A 21,173-nucleotide genomic window follows, 5' to 3' on the forward strand; every position below is an offset into this window, starting at 1 on the left:
CCAGATTTGGGTGATGGGCCATTTAAAGAGAGAAATAAATTCACAGAAGATAAACCTTAATTACCAGAGGCCAAGGTAGATTCTAAGCAGGACATTGCTAAGATCCAACAATGCTCATAAAAGGCACAAGGGAATGTTAGCATTTTTAAAATAAGACGTAATTTTGATGAGCTGCATTAAATACATATTCCACATTGGGGCGAATATGTTATTCGTCTTGAAAACGGATGGAGACCCAGAGATGCACTAAAGCTTTTTTGTCTCTATTGGGATAGAATATTCATCTTAAATAATTGAAGGAACATGTATGTCTACATATTTGTAGTCTTTCCAACTGAAATAACTCTGGATCAACACAATAAAAACAACAATCAAAACACACACATAAAAAGATAAAGGAGTATATTTGTAGCTCTGGGTTGAAAAGAGGGGTCCTTGATGATTGGTTATCCAACCTCTTCTTTAAAACTTCCAGTGTTGGAGATATGGTTATAACCAAGAATCATGATCTTGATTCTTGATTATAACCATATCTTATTCAGTGTCTGGACAAACTGCCAAAGGATATTCTGATTTTTCTTCTTCCACTTTTTCTCCTTCTTCCACTTTTTTTTCCTCTCGTACATTTTTTTTTGCTTTTTCTTCTCCTTTTAAGGATATTATATGTTCATATTTTGAGAGCTGCAGAGCCATCTTAACTGGAAATGAAATGTTCCTTTTCTCATTTTGTTTTTCCTATTTTATCATATTCTATCACATCCAATTTTACTTTTTATGTTCTATTGGTTTTTTTCTTTATTGTTGGCTTGCATTTATCTAATTTGTATTCAGATAGTTAACAATTACTAATGTGCAACTCACAGCAAGATGATGGGGTTTTTTTACTGCAAGACTATTACACATTAACACACATTAGGATATACTTCAGCTCTTACAAAAAATGATATTGGAATGATATTTATTTATGGACCATCAGAATTCACTTAACAGAATTTAGTTAGGCTTAAGATAAAAGGGTTGGAAAAATGTTTCTATGGATACTGCTAAATGGGAGTCATTCAATCTTACCTCCTGGGATACGAAAAATAATTTTAAAATTGAAATTGCAGGGTACTTTATATTTTGTATGGAATTCCTTATATACATATTCTGAAAACCACTGTACTGTTTCATATATTTCTATGTGAAACCAGTTATATTTGAAGAAGACGCAATTGTCAATTTAAGATGAGGCTTTTATTTTTCCAAATCTTGAATCAGAGTACTATGCATGCCTTTCTACTGGCACCAAATTCGACTAATTTTCATGCAGCATCAATTCTTCACCCTGGACACTTCTGGAATATCTGTACAGTATACAGCTAGTCCTCGACTTATGACTGGAATTGAACCCAAAATTTCTGTTGCTACGCAAGGAAGTTAAGTGAGTTTTTGCCCCATTTTACAGATTTTTTGCCACAGTTGTTAAGCAAATCACTGCAGTTGTTAAGTGAAACATGTGGTCATTTAGTGAAACTGGCTTCCCTGTTGACTTAGCTTGTTGGATGCTGGCTAGGAAGGTTATAAATGGAGATCACATCACTCCAGAACAATTCAACTGTCATAAATTCGTACCAGATGCCAAGCACCGTAATTTGAATTTTGTAACTGTGGGGATGCTGTGATGGTTGTAAGTGTGAAAACCTGTCAGAAGTCACTTTTTTCAGTGCCACTGTAACTTTGAATGCTCACTAAATGAATGGTTACAAGTTGAGGATTGCCTGTATAATGCCTTAAGTAATTAGACAATTTTGAGTTCAAAAGTCAAAATTATATTATCCTATTTCTGGGGAAAAAATGGATTTAATCCTTTTTCTTATGCTAAATTGATGCATGTTGGTAGAATAGTCAAGATCTAAAACTGATTTAAAAATGACTTTATGGAAGGTACCAATTAATACTGCAAAATTACAGTAGCTCAACTGGCATATGGCAACAGGGAGTTTTAATTTCTATGTTACAAGATATAGTAAATACCATTTGTCAGTTGCCACCCTGTGGTGGCATGTACAATTACATTAACTGCCATTTCAATTTGGACTAGAGGTATTTTCAGCCTCGAAGACATCTAACGTATTAGATGGGATCATTAAATCCTGTAAGACCATAAAAGTCCAGTCTTTATAAATAGCTATTATCAAATCAATCTTATATGAGAACTTTAAAGTGAGAATGCAATAGGGAACAGACTCCCAATTTTCTCAAATGACAAAGAAAATGTTTTAACCTCAATACCAAACGTCTTATTAGATCCTAGATGGCAGCTTATATGACAAAAAATAATTATTTTGGACCAGCGGGGTACCACCACATTTGTGCAGAAAAGAGATAAGTAAATTCACCAGAATAGCACTTCATTAAAATATACACTGTTGTAATATCCTAAAAACAGAGGGCAGAGACAGAAGGCGGATATGGTGGGAAAGGAAGATGCAGAGGTGCTTGTAGAGAGGTAGAGTGAATGGACGGGTGTAGGGTGGTGCGGAGAAGGCAGGTTTGGGAAGAGTGGACGAGTCCAAGTGGGTATGCAACAGTTGAATCTTTGTGACCGAAGTGAAGGAACATAAGGAAAAGATGCTAAGAACACTGACAGATGGGCTGGTATGCAGGTCACATGGAAGGGGATGAAAGACAGTTCTGTACGGCATTATTTGCCTTTCTCTCAGATTTGTCTTGGCTAAAATCTGAATTAACCTAGGTAATCAGCTTTTATTTTGTGCACATTGCTGCTTCAAACGTCTCGCACAAGCAAAACACTGAGAAAATAAATTCTCAATAATTAAACTGTTGAGAAGAAGAAAAGGGTTACACCTGTTTAAGCTGATTCTTCCCCGTTCCCCACCATCTTTCTCCTTGGGCCAGCGCAACGTGCAACATGTTCATACCAGTGTAATAAAATATAACGTTACATACATATATGGGTATATGGGAATGTGCGTTAGTTATTACTTATTTGGGTTTAGGGATTCTATTTCTTTCATTTATTGAGTTATTGAGATGTATTTTGTGTTTGGGGGGGGGGGGGGCTGCACCAAGGGAGGCTCATTTCAATTTCATTGTATGCATGTTGTACATTGACAATAAACATTTGATTTGATTTGCTTATTATCACAGGTAAGTTGCAACAGACAACCCTCAAGAAAAGCAGATGTCAGCCAACGGAAGGATGCTACCCCTGCTTTAGGGCATTCTCTTGCCACTCCTGTAACAAACAGATGGTGAGGATTTTGGTCCTGGGTAAGAACTACTGTATAAGCCCCGTTCTTCTGGCTCTAACACAATCCTCCCTAAGCGAAGGGACTAAGCAATGGAGACAAAAGAGACTTTTTACTGGGATGACACCACCTTGCCTCTGCTTCTTTTTCAGAAGGAATTTCTTGGAGGGGAAGAAAGAAATTCTTTCTTGGGGAAAGGCCTTTTGGAAATTCTGGACTTCAGTATCCATAATCCATCCATCAGTTTCAACTCTACTCCCCATACTGTTTAGGGCCAATGAAATGTCCCTCAAGACAGAAATCCACATTTCAAAGTCAGCACCAGGTAGTTTTCTGGATACAGTTGGGGCGAGGGGTGTCTATTGCCCTATGCTTTACAGTAATGTTCCGAACCTGGACAACTGTAACATTCTGAGGACTCAAAAAAGAAGATACTTTTTGAGACTTTCTGACATTTCAAGAATATATAGGCAGTTGGCAGTGGGATTGGATAAAATGTGGGAGGAAAGGTAAAGAGTTAATCCAAACAAAACAAAACAAAACAAAAAATAACAGGTACCACCTTGTGAGAAGTGGAATCAATTGGTAATTACGAGGTAGGTTTAATTTTATTTCAAAAATAAAACGATCAAATTATAGTTCAAGTGAAACACGCCATCTGCAAAACCTTCTTCATATTCCAGAATTCTCGGCACTGAACATGCCGGATGGGGAATTCTGGGAGTCTAAATTTACACATTTTGCAGAACATCTAGACCAGTGGTAGTCAACCTGATCCCTATCACCCACTAGTGGGCGTTCCAGCTTTCATGGTGGGCGGTAGGGGTTTTGTCCCCTACTTTATACATCACCATTACTGTGGAACCGGTGGGCGGTTAAAGAAAATTTTACTACCAGCAGAGATACAAAAGTGGACGGTAGGTATAAAAAGGTTGACTACCCTTGCTCTAGACTGAGGTTGATATAACTCAGTCAGAAAGAATTAACAGAACTCAATAAATAAAAATGAGTACTAGCAGCCAATTTGTTTATATAAAGAGTTCTGTTGGCAACAGAGGGATAAAAGTGTTAAATAAGGTTCCATGACTTTCAAAGTCTATAAGCAACGTTTGGGTGGATGTTCTGATATTCTTATCAAAGGCAGAGAATGTCTTTTTTTAAGCATCTTACAACCTGGACAGAGGCGCATGGAACAATGCAGAATTTGAACAGGATCATAGCCATTATTTACTGTACCCCACAGACAACCAAATACACAGGTACTGCTACCTGGGAAGGTTATCACATTTGAAAGTAATCAATTTTAAGTTTATAGTGAGCAAGGCTGAAACAAAGAGTAGATGAGGCCAGAGGCAAACATTGGCAGTGGACAATACATTCTAAGCCTGATAACACCTTCTTCTCCCTGCTTCATACAGGTAGTCCTAGATGTCAACCCTGAAGCTGGCCTGGGTGGCCATTTTCTTTTCTATAGTTTTTCTCTAGGCATTTTCTTCACATGGCTTCAGGCTTGACACAGCCTGGAGCTTGAGGCAGGGAGGGAGGTCTAGAGGTAACTGGGGTGCTGTAGCCAAAATAAAAATCTTTCCCCTGGGAACCAAGGACGTTGCCACAACCAATGAGTAGACTGTGTGCTGACTGGACCATGTGATTGATGACTCTGGGAGAAGATGTTTCTTACTTTTACTTTTAATTGGGTGTAAAACTGATGGGAGAGCCGGTTTTCTACCAAGTCTGTGCCAATATGACATGTCCCAATAAAATATTCTTTGAGGAATATGCCTGCTTTGCAGTTCTCTTTGTTGGGGATGTATTACTTGGAACCCTGACACTAGAACTTACAATCATTCATTTAGTGACCGAAGTTTCAGTGGCACCCAAAATAGTACGAACTTACAACCATCGCAATGTCTCTGCAGTCATATGATCAAAATTCTGGCTCTTGGCACCTGGCTTGTACTTATGACATTTGCAGCGGGGTCATATGATTGCCATTTGCGACCTTCACAGCTGGCTTCTGATGAGCAAAGTCAATAGGGGAAGTCAAATTTGCTCAATGACTGTGTGATTCACTTAATAATTGCAGTGATTTGTGTAACGATCGTGGCCAAAATAAAAAAGTGCATGACTCATTTAACAACAGGCCCCAATTGTGGTTATAAGCCAATGACTACTTGTATTCTTCTATTTATAAATAATTCAATAAATTATGATTAGGTTAATCATGAGTTAAGGTATTATATAGTGTATGAGCAACCTGTCATTCTAGAGTCAGGTGGCATTGAGCTTATAAAATAAATAAATCTGTTTTTCAGAAGGAGAAAAAACTAAAGCTGTGAAGTAGAGAACGCTAGCCTTTACCAGGTTCGATCAAAACCAGGCTGAGGGAAGCATGTGGTTACAGGCTGTCCATCTCACTTGGAAAGAGGTTGCAATTCAGTGTTTCTGCTTTGCCGGTAGAAAATTCTAATCCCTGGTCAGCAGAATTGTGAAAAACTCTTATCTTGGACAGTTGTTCATGGAAAACACATTAGACCAATAATGAACTAGATAAATGTCTAGATTCTATTTCAAGTGTTTCTTATGAGATTTATATGTTTAGAATTCATACTGTACAGGAACACAACTTCTGCATATATGCACAAAATACTGAGATTCTCTGAATCTTGAGGAATGTTCTCATGTAAGAAACGGGAATAGCTTGGGGGCAGGGGATATAAGCAGGGGAATTATTATGAGCAGGGGAATTATTACTGGAGTCTTATGTGGGCCACGCTATGAAGAAATTTGAATCAGACAGGTGCTAGGAAAAGAGGTTCCTACTGAAAGAACTTTATGTTATTCTTTCTGAAAATACTTGCTCAAGGGGAGTTTCTCCCACAGAGTATATAACTAAGCTTTTCTAACAAGATTTTTGTTCTTGAAGTTGTTTTCAGAACGAAGATCTCTGCGGAGAGTACTCCTGGAATGCTAGAACAACTTCCCAAAGAGATATTTTTTATGGGGAATTTCTACACAGGGAGTTTTAGCATTTTCAGTGAAGGAACCAAATGGCAACTCTTAAAAAGGTTACTGTCGAAGGCTTATGTCTCAGACACTCTGGTTCAAATATCCTCTCATCCTCCAAAACTTTTCACTAACTTTGGATCTCTCTCTCTCTTTCGATCTAACTGACTAGACAAGGTGGTATTTTGGAGAAGGATTATATTATTATTCCTATTATATAGGGAAATGATCGTCATCTGAACTCTAGAGAGAAAAGCAGACTACGAAACTAATGCATATAAGTGCATATGGATATATACAGGCAGTTCTTGACTTACAACCACAATTGAGCCCAATTTTTGTTGTTGTTAAGTGAGATGTTTGTTAAGTGAATGTTGTCCCATTTTACGACCTTTCTAGCTGCAGTTGTTAAGCGATTCACTGCAGTTGATGGTTGTTCAGTGAATCTGGCTTCCCCATTAATTTTGCTTGTCAGAAAGTCGCCAAAGTCCCCTAGGAAATAGCAACAGTCATAAATATGAACCAGTTGCCAAGCATCTGAGTTTTGATCACGTGACCATGGGGACGCTGCAGTGGACATAACTGGGTAAAACGGTCATAAGTCACATTTTTCAGTGCCCTTGTAACTTTGAATCGTCGCTAAATGAACTGCTGTAAGTCGAGGACTACCTGTAGCTGTGCGTGCACGCATATACACACACGTGTATATCACATGCACGTGTTATCTACGTGATGCGTGTCAAACATACACACGACTATAGTATACGGTAGAGTGGCAACGTATAGCGAGGGCTTGGAGAGGAAAGTCCAAGCCGCCCCTCCGCCTCCGCTTTACCTTCCTCTGGAGCTCCCAGGCTCCCACGCAGGCCTTGCCGAGCTGCGCCCCGAGAAGATGCTCCCCGCCTAGCAGCGTCAGCCCACGAGGGGCGCAGCAGCCCCCGCGGTAGCCGGCTACCGATGCCCCAGAGCCCACTTCCCACACCGAGCAGCAGCCGCTACCCGACGAGCTCGAAGAGGAGCCGCCGCTACCGGGTCCCAAAGAGGTCTCCCCCGCCGCCGCCACCACCGCCACTTCCACGGGGCCGCCAAAACCTCCGCCGGCGACCGCCATCTTGCCGGACCTCGTCGACACACCCCCTCCTCCTCAATGGTGCGCAGGCGCAGCAGGAAGTCGCGGTCTCGAGGAGGCAAGTTGTTAAACATAGAGATGAAAAGGCTAAACCAAAACTTCCGCCCTTGAGAAGTGTAGATCTAGCTAAGGATAAGCTTTCCTGTCAGATTGGGAAAGACCGTTGCAGTAAAAATGTATATACAATAACAAATATTGGGTGTTATAAACTCTTGAAGTCTGGAAAGATAGAAATGGTAAACTCATACAGCATAATATTTTCCTTTTCTGCTGTATTGATGTACATTCAATAGTGAAACAGAACACTGCAACTATGTTAGAATACAAGGGTCTTCAAAGTTGGCAAGTTTAAGACTTGTTGGCTTCAACTCCCAGAATTCCTGAGCTAACATGACTGGAAGAGGAATTTAGGGGTCGTGCATAAGCGCAGGGACGTGCCTACCGTCCCTGTCCTATTGTTTCTTTTATATTTTTTATATTTTATTTTTATTATATGTATCCATGTATTCATAACTATGTTTTTACTTATACCTATTATCTTGTAAGCAATTGACAAAAAAAAGTCCACAAGTCTTAAAGCTGTCAAGTTTGAACACCCCTGATATAATACATAATATTTCTCAACCTTGCCAACTTTAAAGATGAGGGGGTCTTCAACTCCCCCCATTCCACAATCAGCCATGCTGGCTGGGGAATGCTGGGAGTTGAAGTCCACAAGTCTTAAAGTTGCCATGGTTGTGAAACTGGTAATAAATTGTGTGGCTGTCATAGCAATATATTCAGAAACACTGACTTTTTTTTAGTGGTGGGCACCCTGAAAGCTGAAAAATTAGAATGTCCAAGTCAAAGTATTTTATATTTGTTTGTAACTTTTTGTTTGAAGTGTAGTTTTCCTAAAACAGCTATTTCCAACCTTGGCAACTTTAAGCCTGGTGGACTTCAAGTCCACCAGGCTTAAAGTTGCCAAGATTGGAGACTCCTGTCCTAAAATATACAGAGGTCAAACATTTTATCTAATTGTACTAAATAGGACAATATAGGCATTCACACTCAATAATATTAAAATGGCAGAAGGGAATGTAAAAACATTACTTTTCTCGATCAAGGGCACTGCCATAATTTTTACAGTGTAGAATTAAATCATATATAAGTCTCTCTCTCACACACACATAATACTTCTTAGTGTTACATATCCTAGGGATGAGTGATGATAAGCTTTATCTTCCAGGCTGAGTTGAAATTAAGGTGGGCATCTAAACCACCCAACTATCTTATCTGATACAAATAAAGAGGATTACATGGCAAGTTTCTGTGGTGCATTCTGTCAGCAATATGCAACAATCTGGTAAGGGCATTAGTAAGGGCAGTCTGCTTTTAAAAGCAACAAATTCAGTTTGCTTCACAGGCTACTTAAATTAAAAGCTGACCCTTCCTCTAGCCCTTTTATAACTTGCTATCAGAAAATTTTGTTTATTGGGCAGTTTTAAAAATGTCAAAAACAACTCCACTAACTATCCAGCAAGTGAGCTCTCAGGTAATTTGTTTATTGGTTATTATCTTATTAACCTCTGTAAACTTACAGCAGTACAAAAATATTTTTTTTTCTTTGAATTAGAACACATTTCACAAGATTACATTAGAGGAAAGAGGCCAGTTCACCCCATCCTCCAAGCAACACATCTAGTTTTGCTAAGTTCCAGCACAGGGAACTATCAAAAACCAAACAAAAACATTCATTGGCATTACAGTAACTGAAAGTGTGGTAAGAAGGGGTGAGATGTTTAAACACACAGGAAAATTATTGGAATATTAAATATGACAGGTAACAGTGAGTGTGGCTGACAAACTTAAGAAAATAGCACAAGGCAAGTGCAATGCAGCATATGGCCCTCATCTTTTTATAAGGTGCATCATTAGATGACAGAGGGTGTACAAAGTCAGCTTTGTTTTTAGGGGGAGTTTTAGGAATGGGGAATACCGAAGACTTTGACCACTTTTGACTTATCAGGTCTACAACCAAAGATGAGCAATAGCTCAAGAGGACGGTGGTAGCAGCAATTACTGAGGCACAATCCCCTGGAAATCTCACCCATGCCAGTCCCTCTGAAGTGAATAGAGATTGTGACTTGCTTTAAACCTCATCCCCCACCCCACCAAGCAGATTCTAATCCTGATCATCTGTATTCTGCATATAGAGGCCAATGGGAAGACTCAGCAATGGGGTTTTATGCCTAACAAAGAAAGGGGAAAACACAGGAATTTGTATTCTTGAAGGCATCCTTGCCTTTTTTGAGTAAATTGCAGCTGGCTATTAACATAGCGTTTCCTATGGACACCAAACATTTTGGATGTTTGTTGCATAATTAATGGGGTCAGGAATTGCAAGATGCTCAGCTCAATCTACTGTTCTCTGTAAAAGTTGGGCTGCAAGGCCTTTACTGAGAAAGCCGCCCAAAACTAATCAGTCTGTCCAAGAGAAGGGAGTGGTTGGGCTGAAGGTTGCAAATTTGCAACTGCTTATCTGCCGCCACTCCTGATTCGCTGCCTTGCCAACTGTGCACTGCCTAATCCAGGTGTCTCCAACCTTGGCAGCTTTAAGACTTGTGGACTTCCAACTCCCAGAATTCCTCAGCCAGCTGCTGGCTGAAGAATTCTGGGAGTTGGAAGTCCACAAGTCTTAAAGCTGCCAAGGTTGGAGACCCCTGGCCTAAACTAGTGTTTCTCAACCTTGACATTTTTAAGATGTGTGGACTCTTCACTCCCAGAATTTCCCCAGCCAGGCATGCTGGGTAGAGAAATTCAAGGAATGAAAAGTCCACACATCTTTAGAAAGTTGTCAAGGTTGAGAAACACTGTGGCCTAGACTCAAGGTTAAGTTTATTTGGCATCAGACACAGATCAGCACCCTGTGGATGATGGTGCTTCATGCAAAAGGCCTATCACCCGTGCTTAGCCCTCTCTTCCCAGACAGAAACAGTTAGCCAAGACAATACAGAGAACATAGATTTTTTTTTTCAAAAAAAGAAGTTTGCAGGTCTGTTAGCAGATGGGCGGTGAGTGGGAAGAAAGTCCACCTCTGCTCCTATGACAGTTTCTGACTGTCTCTAGTCTGTCTCATTGTCCTCATCTGTTATGCTCTGCCCATTCACAGCCACTGAGTCGTAAGGGCCCTGAGACAGGTCTTCAAAGTCGTGGCTGGTGGCAGGAGAGATGATGTCTGGACTGGTGTCACAGGACTCGGTGGTCTGCTCTGAGGTAGCAATGGTTGTGGCGGTACTTTTTGGGACAGGATCAAAGTCATCATCTTCAAGGATGGGAGATTCGTGTACATCTGGAAAAGGGAAGATTTGTTACAGAATTATCAGGAAGGCAGGAAAAGGCGTTGGATCTACTGAGCTCAGCCTTTAGTACAGACCTGCCAGTGGAACAAAACTATTTTATATATCTAATAATAATCAACTGCAAGATACCTTTGCTTACCTTACATTGTAGTGAACTCCTTTCTTGTAGCCTGGCTTTTTATTCAAAATTTCTGTTAATCAGGGCATTGTGGATTGGTTCACACATTAAGCCATAATAAGCAGTGTATCCATCAGAGTAAGCCAAAACTAAATAAACCCCATTTAGAGTTAAGCAAGGACCACTTCTTGCTGTCTCAGATATTGTCAAATAACATTACGGTATACAGTATTGTTCATTATTTAACAATAGCATTGTTGGAAAAACTTGTATTGAAGATAAATCTACTTACTGCTAAATGCTTCTGGATACTGTTTTGCTAGCTTTCCTTTCAGAGTTCTGGAAGAAAAAGAAAAGAACTAACTACACCACAGTTGTTTCAAAGGCGGGGGAGGAACAGGAGTGAACTGTCACTTCATAGCGCAAGGAAAAGAAAGCACTATGCAAACTTTTTTCAGAAGACTGTCTCAAAAGTGCTTTTTCAAAAAAGCAACTGGATTGTGGATTTTTTTTTTCAGAGGAGGAGGAGGAAGAGGAAGAAGAAAAAGAAGGAGAAGGAGAAAGAGGAGAAGGAGGAGGAGAAGGAGATTAGCTTCTCATCCAAGAGGCTTCATCAATTCTGGCAGGATAGTGGGACAATAGAAGGATTGATTCTGATAGGGTGATGGAAGAAGAATCATATTTCTTTGCAGTCATCTGGTCATTGGCACTCTCCCTGAAAGATCCTGAGGGCACTTGTGGGGTTTATCTGTGCCCTAAACCCTAAAACCCCAAGTGGCCTCAAAAGCTCTCAAGGAGAGTGCTAACGACCAGAAGACTGCAAAGAAATATGATCTTTCCAACCTCCCCCATCCTGTCAGAATTAATCCTTCCATCACCCCCACCAACCTGCCAAAACCAATGAAGCTTCTTGGATGAGAAGCGAAACATCTTTTTCCTCAAGGGAAAAAAAAAAACAGTCCAGTTGCCTTTTGAAAAAGCACTTTTGAGACAAGCATGACCTGGATGACTAAGAAACTCCACAGACAATCTTTTTTTTTGCTGCAATTCCCCTTCAATCTGTATGGACTTTCCCAAGATCCCGTGTTCTGAAGAAAACTCTGGAATTGTTGATGAAACTTTCAGAGCCACAAGAGGGGCTCCTGGGGGAAGAGAAGGGCTGGATGACCAAAGAGGCGGTATACGTACCTGATCCTCCGAAAAATACTATCCAAATCTTTCTTCATCTCCACCAATGTCCGGGTGTGGTGAAGGAAGCGTTCATTCATTTGCTGCATTCGGACACCAGATAGGTTGTTAAAGTTGAGTAGCATCTCGTTGGTTTTCTCAAATCGGTCAAGCCTGAACAGGAAGGCAAGGGGTTGAATTGGACAGGCGCAAATAGTTCTGTGAACACGATGAGGATCTTCTAACACTAGGGTGTCAAACTCAATTCCATTGAGGGCCAATGTGATGGCCTGGGGCGTGGCACAAAGATAACACAGTCACATGTAAGAAAAGTCCCTTTAATACCTCCAACTTTGGCCCCAATGTCTAGTTACCTTCAGCTGGAGAAAAAACAGTCTTTAAGTGGAAGAAATTCAATCCGAAAACAAAGTACATATAAACTGTAAATAAAAATCCACACAAACCACGCTGCAGCAATTAATTGGACAGGGCAGGATAAGGAATTGCAGACTTCAAAGGCCAACAATACACACACTTGGGAAGACGCCAGGAACCCAGATAAGCCTTGACAATAAAAGATAACTCATGATTTGCTTCCAACAAGTTGCTGTCCACAAACTCCCTTTATAAACACTGTGTTACCAGCTGCACCTAGTGAAGGGAATCAGGTCCCTTTCCTCCCCTATAAGCCACGCAATTCATGTTGCTCCCATCTCTGTTCCTTCCTGCGTGCCCTAGGATGAAGGGGGGGCGGGCTGGATCTTCCTCTGAATTCCCTCTGCCTTGCTCTACCTCTCCCCTGCTCTGCCCAGCCGGACTGTGCCCTTCACCAGTTTTTTCCACAGCCAATGGAATCACACTCCCACTCCCTGTCAGCTGTTCAGCCTCCCCCTTGGAATCAGATTCCGACAAGAGGCATGACAGCCGCATCAGCATTACGGTTGCCTTCAAAGGGCCAGTTGCATGTAAGGCTATGTATCATGTTAGTTCAGGAATGTATTATGCCTAGGGTATAACGGGGCTGCACTCTTCACGGCACTCTGAAGGTCCCAATAACCTGAGACCAGAGAGTCTGAGTAACAGAGAGACTAAGCCACAGATCTCTCGCCCAGGGGGAAAGCAGCAGCTTTCAAGGAAGCACGTGCACTTCAGCAGGGCATGGCTCTGGTTTCTCGACTAGCTTTGTCCCGGACCCAGAGCACACAAGTCTCCCATCTTGCATTTCCTCGCATCTATCAGCTTTGGAAGCCATATTAGAATCTCCCACTTCCTCACCACCACATTCTTGAGCCTGGGAAAGTGTGGTTAGACATAATAGCATTCTTCTTCTAAGTCAAGGTCATGTTATTTCTGCACCTGGGTGAGAGGACATCTCAAGTTGGGACAGCTGGTGATTGGGGCATGTGATGCAATGATGGGTACAGGGCCTGGGTTTGTAGTTTTTACTTATTGCAAGGAAGTCTAGAACTTCCAGATTCGGGATTCCCCACATATGCCAGTTTGCTACCCAAATAAAACAAAACTTTTGAGACGATGGCTGTCTCGGAGTTATTTGTTGGCGTGGAAGTTTTCTGGAACGCTGATGGCATCTTTGGGGAAAAGTCTGCGAGGTGAGTAACTACTTGTAAGAAAGTGCAGCGCAGACGAAGGAAGAGGAAGGGGGAAAAGTGGTGAGGCAAGGAGTGGTGAGAACTGAAGAAACACACAATCTGAGTGCCTTCCATTCTTTCTCTTTCCTTCCCTCGCCAGCCACTCGCTCTTAGGCAGAGGTGCTGTAGCCATGCCCGCCCACCCTTGCCGCACAGCTCCACGTGTTGGGAGAGGCTCCCTCTGCCCGCCCTCTGCTAGCGCTGCTGCCACTGACAAGACACCAAAAGAAGGGAGGAGGTAACTACTCAAATCACCTCCTTCTCCTAGCCTGCTTGTGGGCCAGGTCTAAACACGTCACGAACCAGATCTGGCCTGCAGGTCTGGAGTTTGTCTGTTTTAACAAAAGTACGACAGGTAGTCTTTGCAACTATTGGTTCAGTGGCCATTTGATGTTCCAACAGCATTCAATGAAGGGACTTATGAGCCATACCCTACGTTACGGCCCTCGCAGCACCTCCAAGGTCACATGATCAAAATTCAGGTGTTTGGCAGCCCGAGGACACTCATGACTGGAGGAGCGCCACAACTTCCCTCACTCTCTGATCTCTCCCCTCCAACATTTGTCCTTTTGGCCAACTTGCAGAGTGGCACTCAGAGGAAATGTAACAGCTGAGGCTGAAATAGAGACCCAGGGCCCTCAGCTGCCACTGCCCTCACACCTCTACTTCAGCCCCAGAGCTGCCACTGAGAAATGCGCCTCAACCCCCACATTGTAGCCAAACACCCCAGCATCACTGTGCAAAGTCCCAGTTGTAGGGGTGGGCTTCAAAAATGTTACCAAAGGGTTCTTGACCCAGTTGCTGGGTGGGCATGGTCATGGTGGGCGTGGCCTAGTTGGCCTCCTGCACCACGGCAGGGTGGGGGGCATTTTTGCCCTTGCTGGGCTCCGGAGGCTTTCCTTGAACCTCCAGGAAAGCGAAAACGGCCCCTCTGGGCTCCAGAGACTCTCTGGAAACCAGAAACAGCCCCATTTCCGGCCTTCCCGAACTTCCGGGAGGCCTGTTTTTCGCCCTCCCTGAGCCTCCACACACGCCCTGCACTTTACCTTCATCCAAAATGGGCCGTGTGGAGACTCCTGGGAGGAGTGGGGTGGGATGGGCAGGGCCAGCCAGGAGTGGGATTTGGCGGTTCTCTGAACTGCACAGAATCTTAGCTAGGGATTCTCCTGAACCCCTGCAAACCCCCAGCAGCCCACCCCTCTCCAGTTTCCCCTATCACCCTATGCTCTAAAGGCCCTGTTGTGCTTAAATGACCATCATTTTCTCCCGTTGCTGATGAGGCACACCTGGCTTAGCCTACATATGCAAGGCAGCTGCTGGCTGCACAAAGCCTTCTTCCCAGGGCCGCTTGCGCCATTCTCCAAATTGTGTGTGCGACGCATCGTCCAAATGGCACACCTCATTCTTGCAATACTTCAGAAAGCTGCTCTCATGCCCCTGACGGAGTCTGAATCTGAGGAGGAAGATGAACAGCTGACAGGGAGTGGGAGTGTGGCTCGTTGGCTGTGGAGGAAACTGAGGAAGGGCAAAGTCCGGCTGGACAGAGCAGGGAAGAGGTAGAACAAGGGAGTTCAGAGAAAGACCCAGGCCCACCCCCTCTTCATCCTAGGGCACGCAGGGAGGAATGGAGAAGAGAGCAACATGAATTGCATGGCTTACGGGGGAAGAAAGGGCCCTGATTCCTTTCATTAGCCACATTTGGAATGAGAGTTTAAAAGAGATGCAAGCTGAGTGTGGCGTCTTCTGAGAACAAACATGAGTTTATCTTTTGTCGACTTTGGTTATCTGCGTTCCTGGCATCCTCCCAACCATGTTGAATTACTGCTGTCTGGAATTCCTTCTTTTGCTCTGCTGGACTAATTACCTCATCTTGCCTTGATTGGACTTATAGTTACAGTTTTTGTTGACCACGTTTTGGACTTGAATCTCTGCAGCCAAAGGCTGTTCCTGGGAGAGTTTTTCTCCAGCCAGAAGGTAACCAGGACATTGGGGGCAAAGTTGGAGCTAATAAAGGGACTCCTACTGGTTATCTGACCGTGTTGCCTTTGTGCCACGCCCTCGGTAATCACAGCTTCTGAACTATTCCTTGGATGTCACAAGAACAGGCACACTACAGATAGTCCTTGACTTATGATCACAATTGAGCCCAACATATCTGTTGCTGAGACGGTTAAGTAAGTTTTGTCTCATTTTACAACCTTCCTTGCCACAGTCGTTAAACGAATCACTGTAGTTTTTAAGTTACTAACATGGTTCTTAAGTGAATCTGGCTTCCTCATTGACTTTACTTCTCAGAAAATCACATAAGGTGATCGCATGACCCTGGGACACTGCAACCACCATAAATATGAGTCAGTGGTCAAGCATCCCAATTTTAATCCCATGGGTTTGTTGCAACAGTTGTAAGTGTGAAAAAACGGCTGTAAGTCACTGTTCTCAGCGCTGTTGTGACTTTAAATGGTTGCTAAACAAATGGTTGTAACTCGAGGACCACCTCTGTTTGGAGAATGCAGGCAAGCCATTCTTCAAGTGCTTTGCAATGCTTCCCAATGGTTTTGTCCAATGGGAAAGTGCCAAGGGATTTGCTTTTGCCAGCTCACTTCCTGCTTTTTTCACTTCCTGCCTTCCACACCGGATGGCATTCTTACAGTATTTGCATCATGCTGTGGCTTCCTAGGGCGTGGCAAGCAGCCCCAAGCAGTTTTTCCAGTGAACACATCCTTCAAATGGTTCCCCTTCCTTGTGGGATCTATGGACTGAGTTGCTTATACAGTATATGAGATTGGAATGTGGGTTTGTTTTTAAAAGGTTTTCAGTAAGGTGAGTACCTACTGGTTTGATAACTGGCAGGATAGAAAACGAAGGAAAAGACATACCCAGTATGTCTTAGCCTCCTTTCCAGTGGTGCATTTCAAAAAAGTGTTTACCACCAGTTTTGTGGGTGTGGCTTGGTGGGTGCGCTTTGTGCACGCGCACCAAACACGCACTTTGCCCAGGTGCCGAGGCTTTCCGACTCACCTCCTGCAATCCTGCACTCTCCCTGTCGCTTCAGCAGCTGCTGCGCAGCACTCTGCTGTGCTTCAAAAGCAGGAAATAAAGGCTATTATGGGAGCCCGGGCAGGCAGGTGGGTCCAACGGTAGAGTGCCAGAGACAACTGGTTTGGTATCCGCTGCTCATAGGCGCTACCGGCTCTGGAGAGCCGGGCTGAACCGGTAGAATACCACCACTGCTCCTTTCCCTCTAGACCAGGGGTGTCAAACTCACATCATCACGGTGGTGTCACGTGACATATCGCGACTTTCCCCCCACCCTTTGCTAAACCGGGTGTGGGCATGGCCAGTGTGTGATGCATTTAGCCCGTGGGCGACGAGTTTGATAGCCCTGCTCTAGATTTAAAAAAAATCAAGAGAAAAGAATAAGTGATGCAAGAAGTAAATTATCAGCTGGCAAAAGGAGAGAGAGAGACAAGACAGGGAAGTTTGCTCGAATCAAAGTAATACAATGCTGTGAAAAAATGCATAGCACTCACATGTTCTTCTGAGCCAAGATGATAGCATTTACATCTTCGGAGTTCACCATGCTGAGCACACGGCTGCAGAAGACACCCGAGGCAGTAGGTTCCATCTTAGACAGACACTGAAATCTGCCAAACACCAGAGTGGGAAGAAAGAGACACGATGAGTAAGAAAACATCCTCTGGGTTTAGAGAGGTGATACAACCTCTCGTGACTTGAGGAAGAAAAAAAAAAAAAGCTTTATATTATCTATAAGAAAGAAACAAAGCATCCTTCAAAGAAAATAATACCAGTGAGGAACATAAATTATACAGTGGTGCAAAAGGGGAAGCAGCAAAAGCTCTGCCAGGCCTGCCCCAACTAGATCCCTAGGAAAGAAAGACCCTCGACTACATTGGGATGAAGTGATAGAGTTTTTTTTTGTTTGTTTACTGAGGATTAGTGGTTGCAGCAAAAACAAGGCAAGATCTGAGCATCCCTTTGCAAAGATACAACGTTTTGTGGTCCTTCCCCCTGACCGGTCCATCAGTGCACTATGGCATCCCGGCCTGATGTTTTGGGAACTGCTTTAATAGGTGCACCTCAGAGAGGCTTCACATTCGTTTCCAGGTCAGGTGTCCTTGAGGCAGTGGAAGGTGGGCCGCTTGGCACCTCTGGTTCCTGTCGATGTCCTCCCTCCCCACCTTACACTCCTCCTCACATCACCCTGCACAACTTTCTTAGCTTCCCCTGCCCCCTTCCTCTATTCATGGCAGGATGACAGCAAGCTTAGATGGCAGAGTTGACAAGCCTTTTCCCAGATACTGGCTTAATCACCGACTCTTCAAGAGCTCACTTTTTTTTCCATGCCATAAATAAATGTAGGACCTTATGAGGAAAATGTCAGTGGGAAAAGTGTGCATGCTTGTCCCCCACCTCTTGTGTCCAAGGGTAAGAAAAGCAAACGCTGCTGTCCAGACTGGCCCACCACACCCATGAGATTTTGATCCTGTGGCGAGTAGGAAGCTCATTTGCCACAATCAGTTAGAACATGGGATCTTTGAAATATTTTCTGTCTCCCCAAGCTGCCCTTTTAAAGACCATTCCTCTGTTTAGAACAGGAAAAAACAACAACCCACCCCCATTAAAGCATCCACAATACATGACTGTCCAAGCCTTTGTTTCAATACCTCAGTGAAAGGGTGGCCAGAACACCTCTGGGTAAATGGCCCCACTGTTGAACTGTTCTTCCTATTCATAAGGTTTCCCCAAGATTCATTTGGAGTCCTGCTTTCTGCAATGTAAAGCTATTATTTGTTTGCTTATTCATTTATTTATCCAATTTCTATAGCCACCCAACTCAACCAAGCGACTCCAGGTAGCTTCCAGTTCTAAACTGTTGCCTGGCCTGTGTTCTGGGACAAGGGAAAAACAGTGACATTCTTAGAATCCCAGAACTCAAAGGAATCAATTTGGCTACCAAGTCCCTTAGTACAAAATGAAAACATCCATAGCAGATAGCTATGACTTACAACCATAATTGGGACTGGAATTTCTGTTGTTAAGCAAGGCAGTCAAATAAGTTGTGCCTAATTTTACAATCTATTTTGCCACAGTGGTTAGATGAATCACTGCAGCTGTTAAGCGAAACATGTAGTTGTTAAGTGAATCCACTTAACAATGGCTTTGGTTGTTGGAAGCCAGCTGGAAAGATTGCAAACGGCAATCAATGACTCCAAGATGCTTATAACTGTCATAAATACATGCTGGTTGCCAAGAGCTTAAATTTATATGATTGGGGATGCTGCGAACTTTGTAAGTGCGAGGACCAGTCATAAGTCACTTTTTTCAGTGACATTGTAACTTTGAATGGTTGCTAAATGAATAGTTGTAAGTACTTAGTCCGGGCCTTCATGCATCCAATGAAGGCCAGCCCACCTTCTGACTGGGTCATTGATACCATTGCCAAGTTAATACCAATAGTCATAGGTGCCTTGGGTGTAATCCCAAAACAACTGGATTGCTGGGGACAATACGCTGATTCATCTTAGAGTGGGCTGCAAAGCACTATGAAGTAGGATATAAATCTAAGTGCAATTACTATTGCTATCATCACTATTGATACATTCCTCATCAGTCAATTGCAAAAGGCAGCTTTACTCGGAACAGCTTATATGCTGCAATAATATCTGTAACACCATCAAACATCCACACCTGCCTATCCCAGGTCCTTGGGAAATACTCGACAGGCAGACCAAGATGCCAAATCCAGTCTGAACATGTAGCTGTCTGTTTGACCAACCATAATTTACCGAAAAGCTACTTGACTGGGTTACTAAGCAAATCCATTTCCTGGGTTCATATAATACACTGAATTATGATATTCGCCAAATGGGGTAGCTTTGCAGCAGATTTAACCATATCTTACAGACAAAGGCACAAGGCTGTCAGTGGATTTAGAAGACCTTCTCTCAAACACAACTGAAGTTGTGGGAGTATCACTGGAAGCCTTCAAGAAGACAGACTACCATCTGTCAGAAATAGTGTAGGGTCTGCTGGGTGGGTGGGGGGTTGGACTAGATGACCTACAAGGTCCCTTCCAACAGATTAACAATCTGTTAAACTACATTTATTAAACGCCACCCAACTCCCAGCAACTCTTGATTTTTATTCTTCAGGAGTCTTTGCGATATTCAATCAAAATCTCCCTTCTTGCAATACATGATTCCGACCATAATCCCAAACTTTTTTTTAAGGGCAGCATGTCTCAACTTTAGCCAAGTCGATGATGGGCGGACTTCCACTCCCAGAATTCCCCAGCCAAGCATGGAGTTGGAAGTCCACTTACCCTCAACTTGCTGAGCTTGAGAAACGCTGCCCCAGAGCCATGGGACACCAGACCTCCCAGCTCCCACCAGTAGGTGCAACCTCTAGCCGGCGCTTGTGCACGAGAGTGGGAAGTATAATCCAATTTGCACCCATCCTCTTGGGATGGTTGGGAATTGTAGTTTACTCTACCCAAGTATTACCAGTTTGTGCGTGCGTGTGTGTGTGTGTGTGTGTGTGTGTGTGTGTGTGTACGCGCAAGTAGGTGTCCTTGCCCCGAGAGCAGGTATAACCACGCCTATTATCCCTACCTGTGAAGGACTGAACCAGCCAACGGATCACATGTCGGACGCTTTAAAGGGGATCCACAGACGGGAGCGGGGGGAGAGCGAGGAGGGAGGGAGACCGAAAAAAGTTTCCCTTCTTCTCAAACCCACCACCGAGTGTTAACTCCGGCCAAACACCCAGGGCAGCACGCTCACTTCCGGGTTGGGCTAAGGATCACGTGACGCGCGACCTCGCTAGCATTTTTTGCGTGCTTTACGTTCGAGGGAGGGCGGGGGTTTCTCTTGGAAACGGAGGAGCCCGTTCAGCCCCGCCCCGGCCCCGCCCTCCCTCTGTTTTCATTGGACAAAACGTTGCCAGCGGGGAGCCGCCCCCAAACACCCAGCTAGACTGAATTCTGGACGGGGAGATTGAAAGGCCGGGAGGGCCCTTTAAAAAGTGGCAGCGGGCGAAGAGTACCTCTGGGAATGGGCAGAGTGTATTTCTACGTAGACAGCAAGGTAGGCACAACTGGGTCTCGGGGGTTTCTTTCTCCTGATCTTCCCCTCTCCCCGCCCCCACCTTCCATCGAACATGATCTTGCTACGCATGTGCAGAATGCCATTCTGTGCAATAAATTACAGACGCCCAAGATTTGGGAATACAGTACGTAGAATGCATTTCTGGTGAAGCCATGCAGGAAAAAAAAAAGGTCTTGATTTTTGCAGGGCTTCTTGGAAGGCTCGGGGAGGGGGTGCAGCAAGATGGCATGAAGCACTCTATAGTTTCTCTGCAGAGGGCAAGGCAAACCGCAAGGTGTTTTGCCCCAGTAATTCAGAAAAAGGATACCAGATAGCAGGACCGGACGCGTAGAATTAGAAATATGTACGGTGCATGCTTTGTATGCAGTAAACATAACTGCTT

At 43.6% G+C, this 21,173-nt stretch overlaps 3 protein-coding genes across 4 annotated transcripts in view; 1 reads left to right on the top strand and 2 right to left on the bottom strand.

Moving 5' to 3' along the window:
* Positions 1 to 7,398, bottom strand: part of WDR18 (WD repeat domain 18) — a 64,580-nt gene extending 57,182 nt beyond the window's left edge. For both annotated transcript variants that reach the window (XM_087922728.1, XM_026699006.2), the window contains exon 1: positions 7,096 to 7,398. In XM_087922728.1, the coding sequence (XP_087778854.1) occupies positions 7,096 to 7,371 (276 nt within the window). In that variant the 5' untranslated portion in view covers positions 7,372 to 7,398. The remainder of the gene's footprint in view (positions 1 to 7,095) is intronic.
* Positions 7,399 to 8,912: 1,514 nt separating this feature from the next.
* KXD1 (KxDL motif containing 1) lies at positions 8,913 to 20,481 on the bottom strand. Its single transcript, XM_087921216.1, has 5 exons — positions 20,297 to 20,481; positions 17,195 to 17,308; positions 12,037 to 12,189; positions 11,141 to 11,187; positions 8,913 to 10,720 (listed from the first exon to the last, which is right to left on the bottom strand). Exons 2-5 carry the CDS (start codon positions 17,287 to 17,289, stop codon positions 10,494 to 10,496), a joined length of 522 nt encoding a protein of 173 aa, XP_087777342.1. The 5' UTR covers positions 17,290 to 17,308; positions 20,297 to 20,481; the 3' UTR covers positions 8,913 to 10,493.
* A 217-nt stretch (positions 20,482 to 20,698) lies between these two features.
* FKBP8 (FKBP prolyl isomerase 8) overlaps positions 20,699 to 21,173 on the top strand; it is a 28,948-nt gene continuing 28,473 nt past the window's right edge. The window contains exon 1 of the mRNA XM_026699003.2: positions 20,699 to 20,770. The gene's annotated coding sequence lies outside the window, so the exon portion shown is untranslated. The remainder of the gene's footprint in view (positions 20,771 to 21,173) is intronic.

This window comes from Pseudonaja textilis, chromosome 1 (assembly GCF_049901715.1).
Source record: "Pseudonaja textilis isolate UNSWEBS1 chromosome 1, rPseTex1.2, whole genome shotgun sequence".
Classification (NCBI taxonomy): domain Eukaryota; kingdom Metazoa; phylum Chordata; class Lepidosauria; order Squamata; family Elapidae; genus Pseudonaja; species Pseudonaja textilis.